Source organism: Mercenaria mercenaria, chromosome 6 (assembly GCF_021730395.1).
Source record: "Mercenaria mercenaria strain notata chromosome 6, MADL_Memer_1, whole genome shotgun sequence".
NCBI classification, from domain to species: Eukaryota; Metazoa; Mollusca; class Bivalvia; order Venerida; family Veneridae; genus Mercenaria; species Mercenaria mercenaria.
In genome coordinates, this window is record NC_069366.1 from 88,650,391 (window position 1) to 88,662,701 (window position 12,311).

General features: G+C 34.4%; 1 protein-coding gene across 1 annotated transcript; it reads right to left on the reverse strand.

Annotated features, from left to right (window-relative positions):
* Positions 1-936: 936 nt before the first annotated feature.
* Positions 937-12,311, reverse strand: LOC123549948 (tyrosinase-like protein 2). The gene is made up of 5 exons (XM_045338391.2): positions 12,245-12,311; positions 11,153-11,422; positions 7,789-7,935; positions 5,458-5,561; positions 937-4,737 (listed from the first exon to the last, which is right to left on the reverse strand). The coding sequence occupies exons 1-5, from the start codon at positions 12,257-12,259 to the stop codon at positions 2,934-2,936; spliced, it is 2,340 nt and encodes a 779-aa protein (XP_045194326.2). The 5' UTR covers positions 12,260-12,311; the 3' UTR covers positions 937-2,933.

Here is a 12,311-nt window from a genome sequence, read left to right on the forward strand (position 1 = left end):
ATCGATAAGTGTAAATTTGCTAGCCAGTATGATTATATCATTAATGCTACTAATTCTGGTCCTACGGAACAATATGGAGTCCACTTCATGTTCTATAATAAAATTCCGCTTAAGCAGTTACCCAGTGGGGCATTAGATTTGGCACACGATTCAAAACCTCTCATGAACAGGCTCAGTCAATCCAAGTCCGCTATCATTTTATTTGACTGAATTATATGCCTCCTCTGTAAGATTTTATTGCCCGTCCCATGTGTAACGCATATATGTATATTTAGCAAACATATAATCGTTTAAATCATACAGTTACATCTGTACTACCTTTTTCTGAAACATGAAGACCGACAGTGCTCTTCCCTTTTTAATGTCGGAATTAGATAAAAATAGGAAAATTATCGAAACTAGTGTCGTTCGTGTGTGTTTCAATTTCTTCAGGTAATATTTGTTTTGGTTTTTTTTATGTCATATTTCAATATCAGATTAATTATGTCACTAATGAGCAAAGGGTTCAATTCAAAATCAGTAGTATTTACATTAACCCTTACCATGCTGGACACGATTGATTCTGCCATTGCGACCAGTGTAGATCAAGATCAGCCTGTTCATCTGTGCAGTCTAATCATGATCTGCACTGTTCGCCATTCAGTCAGTATCTTTTCGGTGTGCATCCCTTTTAACAGTTAATGGTGATGTCTAAATTGAAAGATGACAAGTTCATTTTATAGAAATTTAGCAGGGAAAGGGTTAAGACATTATCTCTCCAGTGCTAATTATATCTTGATGTGATGGTAGGACATTCAAATTGAACGATGTGGTTTCTTTAAACTCCATTATCTTTTCAGGTTTTCAGTACCTTAACTTCTGCTTGATGTCATTATTTCATATTATTTTCTATGCTGAAGAACATCATCATAAATTGTTTGAATTGATTAGATAAAACAAATTTTGGGATAAATCTATTGATATGTGAAAAGCATGTATAAAGTACACGATTTAGTGAACTGGTCAATTTCACGAAAAACAAAAACCACAAAGAAAAAGAAGAGTATCTTTTCTCGAATAAGTAAATAAATCCCCGTTTTTACAATTAAAGTCATGTTTGGTCAATACCAGTGGAAAGAACTGGGTCAGGTAGCGGTTTATAGCTCGTCATTCATGAATATTAATTTTGTCTATCCGTGACATTTATTTTTATTTCAGTTTTTGGTGTTAGAAATTCTTCAAAATTTCATATTCAAAGTCACCCGGCAGTGCTGTTAATATAAAATATTAAAAAATATCAGAAAGAAAATAATGACGGGACGATAGTACATTTCATCACGATTAGACTGGCTCCCGTCCCTATGTTTGTTCTTATTTACATATATCAGTTTTCTTCATTAAGAGGGAAGTAACTCCAGAAGGTTGTTTCTACATTGACTTTTTTATTGCCCCGGGCTCCAAACATATGTGTGGTTCAGCGACCAGACAAAACTGTGCTATTTTAGAGGTTTAAAAGTTTCTTATAAAATGTTTCCAGTATTAATATAAAAGATAACCATGCAGCCAGGGAGCCAGGCTACATCACGATATGTAATACTGTTTTTAACTAACATATGTTATGGGGCCAATCAGACGACAGACTTTAAATGGGTTTGGAAGAAACAAGATTTTATGTTGTTTCACAAACTTTCAGCAGATAACATGTATTCCTACCGTGTGTTTAAAATCAGTGGTGTTTTAGTTTTGTTATGTTGACTTTGTACAACGCTTTCTTCGTTCTACTTTTGCTTTTTCATTGTGAGAAAAAAATGGTATCCAAACTTTAATATTTTTCAAATTTAATAAAACTAGCCATCACAAAGTCAATAAAATTTCCAATTGTTCACCAGAATCGCTATTTAATATATGCAGACATTTTAGATACATAGAACTTAACTGCGTAAAATGCTAGAAGAATAGGTTTGATTAAGTTTTTTCATGAAAAGAAATGTGCAACAGCGGTACTCTTGTTATAAATTATATTTAAAGTAAAGGAGTCCCGAAGTTTATGAATTACAGTAACCTGAACCTTCAAGATTGGACTTGTTTTTGGCTTAGTTGCACTAGGGTATGCGGGATATCGGGAGTACTCAAAAATACATAGAGGAATTGCAAAGGCATAAAAGGCATAAAGCATATTTACATTTGAAAAGTGTCAAAGACATGCCCTGCAAAACATGAGGCATAAGAAACATTTAGCAATTTAAGATATGTAAATATGTTTTTTGTAAAGCCTTAAATTTATTTCGATCCACCGGTCGGCATACTTTTTCCATTTCGAAGAAAAACAATCATGAACGGCTAAAATGCGTGGACCATCGATGTATGAGAACTAAGGGGAAACGAGTTCTGTGCGCGCCCCCTCTAAAATGTTTCATTCTTTTAGGAAACTTGAAACGAATATACTAGACATTTTAGTCATTTTGAAATATCTTAGCTCCGCTATCTGGCAAACTTTGTCACACAAGCATAATAACGTAGTTATTGAGGCGGGAGTCCCATGACAAAGCCATGCGTTTAGATTATTTTCAAAATTATATACATGTATCACATTTTGATGTATTAGTAAAACATTAAATATTCACGAATTATATTATAATATTATATTACCTAGGGATTACCTAGGACTGAAACAAAGGAAGCTTCACACTGTAAACCAATCGGTATTGGCTGGTTTTACGTGTAGAAAGATGACACAAAAGGAACATTTAATATACAGCTGGGAAAAGAGCTGAAGGAAATCAAAGCACGTTGCAAATTTAAGGCATGGTCAATCTGATATTGTAGAACAATCTTTGGAACGATTAATTAGTGGTCTTTAGAACACACGACTAAGTTGCCATATGTTGTCATGCTGAATTATCATAAACAATTTTCCCTTCGCCATTTCTATCTTACATATCCGATTTCTAAAGTCAGAACATTGTGCCATTGGATGACGTATTATCTGAAAACCATGGTGACTTATCAACATTAGAGCAATCGAAGACAAGTCTTATGTTTTCATTCTGGACCCCTCCACCAGAAAGTACTCCTTGCCAAACACGAGACACTGCCTCCTCATACGTGCGCCCGTACACGTTTGGATCGTTGTTCGATATTTTCAAAACCCCAGAACATGGTTTAAATGCAGCCGGTACTGATTCAGGTATATGACAATGAGCTCGGCACATGAGACCACACGAGTGAACAGCAGACAAGATTACTTCAGTATGCTCTACCTCCGGAGATTTTATACCAATATATGTAGTAGCAGAGTCAACCGGTAAATGGCGGTCAATTAGGGCATAACCGGAGTAGTCTCCATTATAATTTAGCCCGTTGGACTGTATTCTGACTTGCATTGCACCAGATTCGTCTTGAATACATTTTTGACTTGTTGCCGATATTTCGGGCTCTGTTGTATTTGATGACTGTTTAATCTGGTGTTGTGAATATTCACGCCTGCTTCTTAGAAAATTTGAGACAGGATTTTCAAAGTCACTAGTATATATAACTCTAACGGGGATAAACGCCCACTGTATAACATCGGCATGTCCATTGAGGACAAATGTGTTTTTGACGGGCGGCCTCAGCAGGTCGGTTAAAGGTGTCTCGTGATAATTTGGCATAGGGAGAAGCTGCATGTACTCTGAGCCTAGAAATTGGGATCTATTCATTGCTTCGAATCTTGTCAAACCTTGATATATCCCAATGACACCTCCAGTAAATGCTCCATTATGATAGCCTCTAGTGCGATTGTCTGATGTTGGTGCTCTAAACATTGGTCCAAGTGTTGGAAAGTTGGACGTTTTCTCATTTCCGGGTTTATTTCTTCTTGTATCTAATGTTTTATTGACAGATCGTCTCATTCTGCCAGGTGTCATTCCCATTCTAGCATCCTGTGTTCTTGGCTCCGCAGGTGGTGCTCTGAACCGTGGCCCGATTGCTATTGTTGATTCCTGAGAACGAGCCTGCACTGCCGATGTCATAGAGCTAGGTGACGCCGCTGCAACAGCCGCACCACCAGCTGCAAAACCTCTTGCCATAGGAGCAGGTCCCATTCTTGCCACTGATATACATCGCTGACGTGCCAAGTCACATCGTAAATATGGACTTGCGCAGAAAGGTTGCCACATAGAGCAGGAAGGAGAACGCTCGTACTGGTACCAGAACCGTGTCCAGTAGCTGCGGTATCCGTCAATATTTCGATACTGGGGAAAGCCATCCATGGGGCGTTCTGCAGCGTGTTGACCCATAGTAGGCGGGTAATCAGTAGATGGATTTACCCCACAAAATGTCGCTTGTCTAATTCGAAATAGCTCCCATACGTAATCGACGTATGCGTGATGTAAGAAAAACACCGGGTCATGTGCCGCTGTATTTAAACCAGACATTTGACCACCAACCCAAACATGGGGACCACCGTGGAAAAGTTCTAAGTTAAACTCATTCATTGCTGTAGGAAATGTTATGTCCCTTACACGACATCTAGTCAGTATTCTTCGGATAATCTCCTTCGAAAATAGACTACTTCCACCACCTATATTTCTAGTTAATTGCCCACCTGCCGCCTCCCAGTTAGCAAAGGGACCAGTTGTAACAAACCCGTTACCGTTCCCAAGAAACGTTTCTGTCCAGATTATTGACTCAACGGGATCAGCCATATCGAAGTCAAGGGTCGAATCCCAATATGGTAGGGATATCATAGGATTTATCATACGCAAATCTTCTTCAACTCTGAAATTGACACACACAATTACTACATTACACGTTCCAGCGTGACATAAAATAAATGTCTTTTAAAAATTACTGTATTACACGTTCCAGCGTGTCATACTATAAACGTCTTTTAAAAATTACAGTATTATACGTTCCAGCGTGACATACATAAATATCTTTTAAAAACTACATGTACTGTATTACACGTTACAGCGTGACATACAATAAATGTCTTTTAAGAATTACTGTATTACACGTTACAGCGTGACATACAATAAATTTCTTTTAAAAATTACTGTATTACACGTTCCAGCGTGTCATACTATAAATGTCTTTTAAAATTTTCTGTATTATACGTTCCAGCGTGACATACATAAATATCTTTTAAAAACTACTGTATTACACGTTACAGCGTAACATACAATAAATATCTCTTAAAAATTACTGTATTTCACGTTCCAGCGTGTCATACGGTAAATGTCTTTTAAAAATTACAGTCATGAGTTTATTTAAGATTTTTTTGCTTAAAAAGCAATTTTTCTATTACCTATTCTAACAAGTAAATGGTTTAAGTTTTGAAACATGTTTATTGCTGGAAAAAAATGTTATTAATGGGATAGTTATAATCAGATAAAGATGCAACAATGGTTGTCAGTATAATATTATAATATTATAGAGTTTTGGCTTCGGACAAGGCGATTTTCGTATTAACTTACGAAGTACGATATAAACACATACAAAGCAAGGTAGACCCTGTGCCAGCCAAGAAAATTTGGTCCACCATGAGCTGAAGTTATGACGATTCCCTGGTGCAAGTTGGCAAACATATCATATCGTCCTGTCTATATGGATATAAAAAATAACACATAGAATTGCAGGAATAATTAAGAATCAAATTAGAACTTTATGGCTTGAGCTTAAGATATATGGCGTATTGGTAAAATTGCAAGTATTAAATTCTCGAAAGGCGTACATAATATTTTACTTTAGGGAACCTGAACATTTTTAAATAAGGTTTAAAGGAAAAATCATAAATTCTATCCATGCTGTGTATTTTGCACAGTTAACCGAAAGGAAAATATGTTCTTTAATCAGAAAATATAAAATATTTTATCGAGTGTTATGTAAATAAAATCTGAAAATTAGATCCCTCGGAAGTCAAAGATATATCTATCAGCAAAATGTGTAACTTCGACTTCAACTGTTTGAACGATCATAGACACATATTTATGGAAAGCCATAGCTGTCTTCTGATGTTGATATAACACTTTATGCTGTACATATATCAGTATATGAAGTGCCTCTATTTGTATGTGCAGTGCTTATACATGTACATGATGCGATTAACACAGTGTATGGGGTGCTTTTGATAAGTATGTGCGGCGTTTTTAACTTTATATGCGGTCCTTCCAGATGTATATGCAATACTTTCATCTGATTGTGCGGTATATTTAACTTTGTATGCGATCGTTTCAACTGTTTATGTAGTGCTTTCAACTTTATATGCGTCGCCTTTATCTGTATATGCTGTGCATTTAACTATGTACACTGTACTTTTAACTATATGCGGATTTAAATGTATACGGGGTGCTCTTATCTGTATATACGGTGATTTTCACTTTATATGTTGTGCTTTTGACTTTATATGCGATGCTTTAAACTACATGCACTGTGCTTTTAACTTTATATGGTATGCTTTCTACTGTATACGTGGTACTTGTAACTGTATATGGATTGGTTTTACATTTTCATGCGGTGGTTTCAGCTGCACATGCGGTGATTTTAGCTTTATATGTGGTGCTTTCTAACGTGTATGCGGTGCTTTTAACGGTATATGCGGTTGTTTCACCTTTCGTTGGTCCTCTTTTCATTATGTGTAGTGGTTTGATATTCATATTCGGTACTTTTAACTCTATTTGCGGTGATTTCAACTGTATATGCGGCGCAAACTTCATTATGGTTAAACAACATTATGGGATCCAGTTTATTATCCTTACGAAAAATGACGAGCATCGCCGAAAACATCAGACATAGGATTTCATACAAGGATACTTTTCATAACGTTACAACGATAGATATCAGAAATGGACATTATGTGTATCTTGGAGAATAATAGTTTAGAACAATATTCTTCAAAATTATTTTCATTTTTATTTGTTAAATGAAATATGAAGAAATAATTCAATAATTTCCAATAATAAACATATGGCAGGCTCTTTTCGATCATGTTAGGCCCTTTCCGATCAGCACGGTTTATGCGCTGACTAGTATTTTTTGTCCACAATTCATTTTTTTTTTAAAAATCGGAAATTGATAACTTTTTTTTCACAATTTATTTTTCTTTAAATTAATGCCAAAATGAGATATGAAACAAAAAAAAATGCTTAATTTCTAATAATAAACATATGGCAGGCCCTTTCCGATAAAGTTGTAAATACTCACTTAAATCTTCGACAATACTCAGTATGAGTGATGAAGTTACCAGGAAGACGTTTCCATGGTATTTGATCGGAAAGAGCCATTTCCGATATCTAGTCATGTACAGATGGAAGTCGAAAACACCGCACATAAAGTAATTCCGATAAAAAGTTATATTAAAGCACATCATATGCAGTTGAAAGCACCACATATACAATTGAATGCACCACATATACAGTAGAAGGAACTGCATATAAAGTTAAAAAGACAACAAATGCAGATGGAATCACCGCATATACTATTAAAAGCACCACATATACAGTTGAAACAACCATATACACAGTTAAAATCATCACAAATACAGATGGAAGCATCGCATATACAATGTTAAGCTCTTTATATACATTTATAAACAATGTATACTAGTATATGGATAGAGACATTTCATGTACCGGTATATGTACAGCATAATGTGCTATATCAACATCAGAAGACAGCTAGGGCGTTCCATACATATTGCCCACTAAACTCATTTTCGTACTTCACTTTAATAAACAATTTTGCTGAATTTTAGAGAGAAAAAAATCTGGATATTAGAGTCAGAATCAAAATATGCAAACAGGCCAGATGCGTATAAAATCAAACAATTACTGTTTTCATCTGGTTAATGGCACTGTGCAATGCAAATCTTTCCCCATCGGAGATTCTTCGATATTCTCGTCTGATTCTGAATCCAGTCCTTGGAAATGTTCCCTTAGCTGGTCCAGCGTAACGCTTTTGCCTACCGCGGCGGACAAGCTGTGCGATACAATATTAATATAAAACAGGTCATGAATACTGAATGTGTTCTTTTCCGAACTACCTAATTAATCATGGCTTTTAAGAATGAATTTTCTTAAAATACAATGATATTTTCAAAAACAGAGATGAATAAAATTCTACTTAGTAGAAAAAAAATGACCCGGACGTACCGAATTACCTTCATCAGTGATGTTTAACGCTAGTGATGCATTACATATAAGAAACAAAATTGTTCTGTTATTTATTTCCTTTAAATCTTATTGGACTAGGAAACAAGCGGGCAGGCTACTGATGATTCGTAGAAAAGGGAGAATGCTTGAGAAATAGCGCCGAAAAGTATTCAAACTCAAAGAGCAAATTCCAGAGAGCTTAAATGATTATATCACTATATAATTTTAATATTTGTTTAATACGAAATTTATATTTAATAAAAAGGCATGGGTACAGTTTTCCAGTATAGTGCAGGTAAATGTACCATCTGAATATACAAGCGACATTCGCGCACTCTGTGCCTTTGGTACTTAAAACAGTCTATTATGCTTTCACTTAGTAATAAACTAATATGTAAATTTTGGATATTCAGAAATATTTCAGCTGTAATTAAAAGTTCCGTTCATTAGTTTTAGAGATACAAAACATTAATAACTGAAGTTTAATAATTTGACGATAAGTATTCATCGTTTGAAAAGAAGCATTAGCTATTTTGCATTTATCATTTGAATTTAGTATAAAGCATTTGGTGTGTAGCACTTAGCGTTAAGTATTTGGCTTTACATATTCGACATTTCGCATTTGGCAATTAGCATGGCGCACTTGCCTTCCATAGTATTACATATCTTTTTCTTGAAATAAAAACTTTGCACTCAAAAATCCTTATTAATTCAGACAAATGGCCATCTACAAGTACAAAAAAGTTTTAAATCATGATGATTGAATTAAATACATGTATCAATGTGGTTTTCAACCACATTAAAATATCGGAAAAACCACCAACTGTAAAAAGCTACAGCTCATCTACCAATCACTAAGCAGTACAACGCACGCGTGTTGTGTTTTAATTTGAAATAACATTTATTTTCTAGAAAAAAAACTTTGAACATTGACGATGATAAATTTATGAATTTTTAGTAGTTTTTAAGACCTGAAAAAGTGTATTCTGATAAAATGTCAGGTGGATTAAACTGTCAGAAACTGAAAAAAACAAACAGATTTTAACAACAGATATTATCAGAATAGTACAGAACATAAAGCTTATTAAGTCTAATGCATATACAACACATAGACATAAACTAGTATTAATAATAACATGATCATGACAATAAAAAATTGCAACAATAGTAATATGACAGTTACTGTAACAGAATGACAATTAAGTTGAAGAGAATGTTTAAAAGTACAATTGCATTTATTATATGAGTATTTATAAATAGTTACAATTTTGTGCTGAAAATGCTCCTGTTATCGCATTGCTTCATGCATCATCACATTATATTAATTGGCCCCGGGGCCATTACCAATAATGGCCCTGACGTCAGCGCGGGAAATAAACGTCCGTAAACAGAAAAAAACGCCATGACATTTCATGGAGGTAAAATAGCGAATAGTTCAGTTTTAGTTTTATTATCTTGAGTGTAACGTCGTGTAATATCCTTCGAGAAATAATTTATGTTCAACCCTAAATCTAGTAAGAAAAGTTTAGTTTGCCAATTTTATGGCTAGTAGCATCTAATGGCACAATAATTTTCAGATTTTCCTGTTATATTTCTATTACATACAACTGTATCAAAATCAAATGCCTTTACTGTGTATTGTGCTGCTTATGATATAGTTTGGGATTGAAAATTAGCCATTTCGTGAAAAACACGACGTTACGCTTCAGATAGCAAAACCAAAACTGAACTATTAGCTGCTTTTGCCTTTTCAAACGTAATTACGTCATTTCTGATTACTGACGTTAATTTCCCGCGCTAACGCCTATCAGGGCCATTATGGATAATGGCCCCGGGACCAATTTTGATATTGTGGTAATGCATGAAGCAATACGATAACAGGAGAATTTTCTGCACAAAATTGTTACTATTTATAGGTACTCATGTAATAAACATCATTATGTTTACACCATCATGTCGCATTCAATATTATCACAGACTTTAGGAAAATATGTCTTTTTTGCGTTTTTTTTTACTGACCAATCAACACAATGTCCTGATTGCGTATGTTTTTAGGTGTTCCGCTTACAAATATGCTAAATTCAACATTTGGTTTTGTTTTAAAGGGGAAGTACTTACATCGGATGCGGTGAGTGGTCCAATTATCCAAATAATGAAATGTCTTTCACTCATTAAACATCTGACGCAAGATGCATTGAGTTCGAGAGGAAATGTTTTAAATGTAAAGCAAGCCAGTTTTCATTTTATTTTATGTCTGTTCAGTGGTTTTAAGCAAATATTGAAAGATTTAGACGCACTACGTCGTGACGTCATACAAGTAAAATTTTGTTTTTATTTTACCAATGACATAATATTTAAGAAATAATATATCTCATTTATGATTTGTCGCTGAATAAAATCATTGTTTTGAGTTCAGATGCGAAGGAATTATATTATAATACGCATCTGAACGACTAACAATGATTTTATTTAAGAGCAAATCACTAAATGAGATATATTATTTCGATTCTAACACGTTACCAAGGACTTTAAAGTACATCCTTGACGGCATTCATTAAATATTTGCCTGTTTTCGATCGGTTTCTTTTCCAGCGCGCCGCTATGCCGTTTGACACTATGATGTAATAATTGTGACGTCAGAACAGTTAATGGTTGTATAATAATTCACTGTTTTCAGCCTTCTTTGTTTAATAGGAAAATGAATCGGATCGTGTTAGAATGTATAATAACACACAATTTTTAGCCTTCTTTGTTTAATAGGAAAATGAATCGGGTCGTGTTAAAATTAATTTTAGATCTATTTTGGTTATCGCTAAACATGGACAACTACATCATGGAAGCATATTCAAATGTGAAATATATCCTATTATTTTTAATGCTTGTTCTTTCCCCATTCGTAGAAATAATATTTGACAACTTCACTATGAAATTATCAAATATAAGCCATTGTTTTATGTTAATAAGTCACTAAAACAGATATATAAAAAATCGGTAAGCTTTATGTTAATCCTTCGCATGATTTTCGTAATTTATAAAGTATTTACCGAACCAATGACTGAATTTATGTATCCTTTGTCCTTCTCAGTTATGTTGAAGTTGTTCCATTGTACGCTTCCTTCTTTCCATAGAAACTCTTTTAGACATTGAATATAGACGTCTTCGTTTGTTTCATACGTCTGACTGACGTCACCAGTTTTATTGCGTAACAACTGGAAACATTCTATCAGCTCTACTGGCATATCTGCTTCTACAATCTGACCATTTCCTACTGGTAGCATCGTACTTAAGGAAACCAGTATTAAAAGCAGACGTTGCTGAAAACAATAAGAGGCATTATGCCTTTCAAAATAATTACTTGAAAATTTAATTTAAAAAATAGGATATGTTTTTAGAAGGATTATTTTCGATTGAAGGGAGAACGCATGTTTTTTCGTGTTCTAACATCTGCAGAATCCCGAAGGATTCTGAAGATGTTATGACACGGAATGAACTTACGCTAACGCTATTCTAGCATAAAACGCATAAAACCTAGTAAATTAATATATTGCCCCTCAACGCCATTTAATTTCATGAAAAGCGCGGGAATGTTTGTTTTATCACGTTGACGTCATTTCATTTTGAATTATCCGTTTTGGGGCCGTAATGCATTTACGCATTGTCACGGAACACGCATATATAAAATGTATTTTGACAGCACCTGAGGGCGAGAATCTCTCTGTTAACACATGTTTACTATCCTTTTAAAACACCCGAATAGTGACAAGAAAGCAGTGTCATGCTAGAATAGTTTATAATACAAGATGATGTCTTGGAAGCATAGAACACAACCGAGCAAAATAATAGCAGATTGAGTTTAAATGAGGTAATATAAAGTGCAACACCCCTCACGCACCGCCCTAGAAGCTGAATTCTAGATGTGTTTAGTCTGCTTAATAAGCATTTTCTATATATTTCTTATTCTAAAATTGTTAGAATTTCTCTATGGCATAAGAATTATAAATTATAATTTCAGATTATCATTTTTAGAATTTTCAAGATAAAACGGATAATTTAAAATTGTCATGACGTCTGTAAAATTGCTAAACGTAATTATATATAAATTAAATATAAACTTGATGATTACTACATCAACTTACCCTTGTCAGCGTCATTGTTACAACGTACAGTCCAAAAATGGAAACACCGCTTTGTTGTGTTACAGAA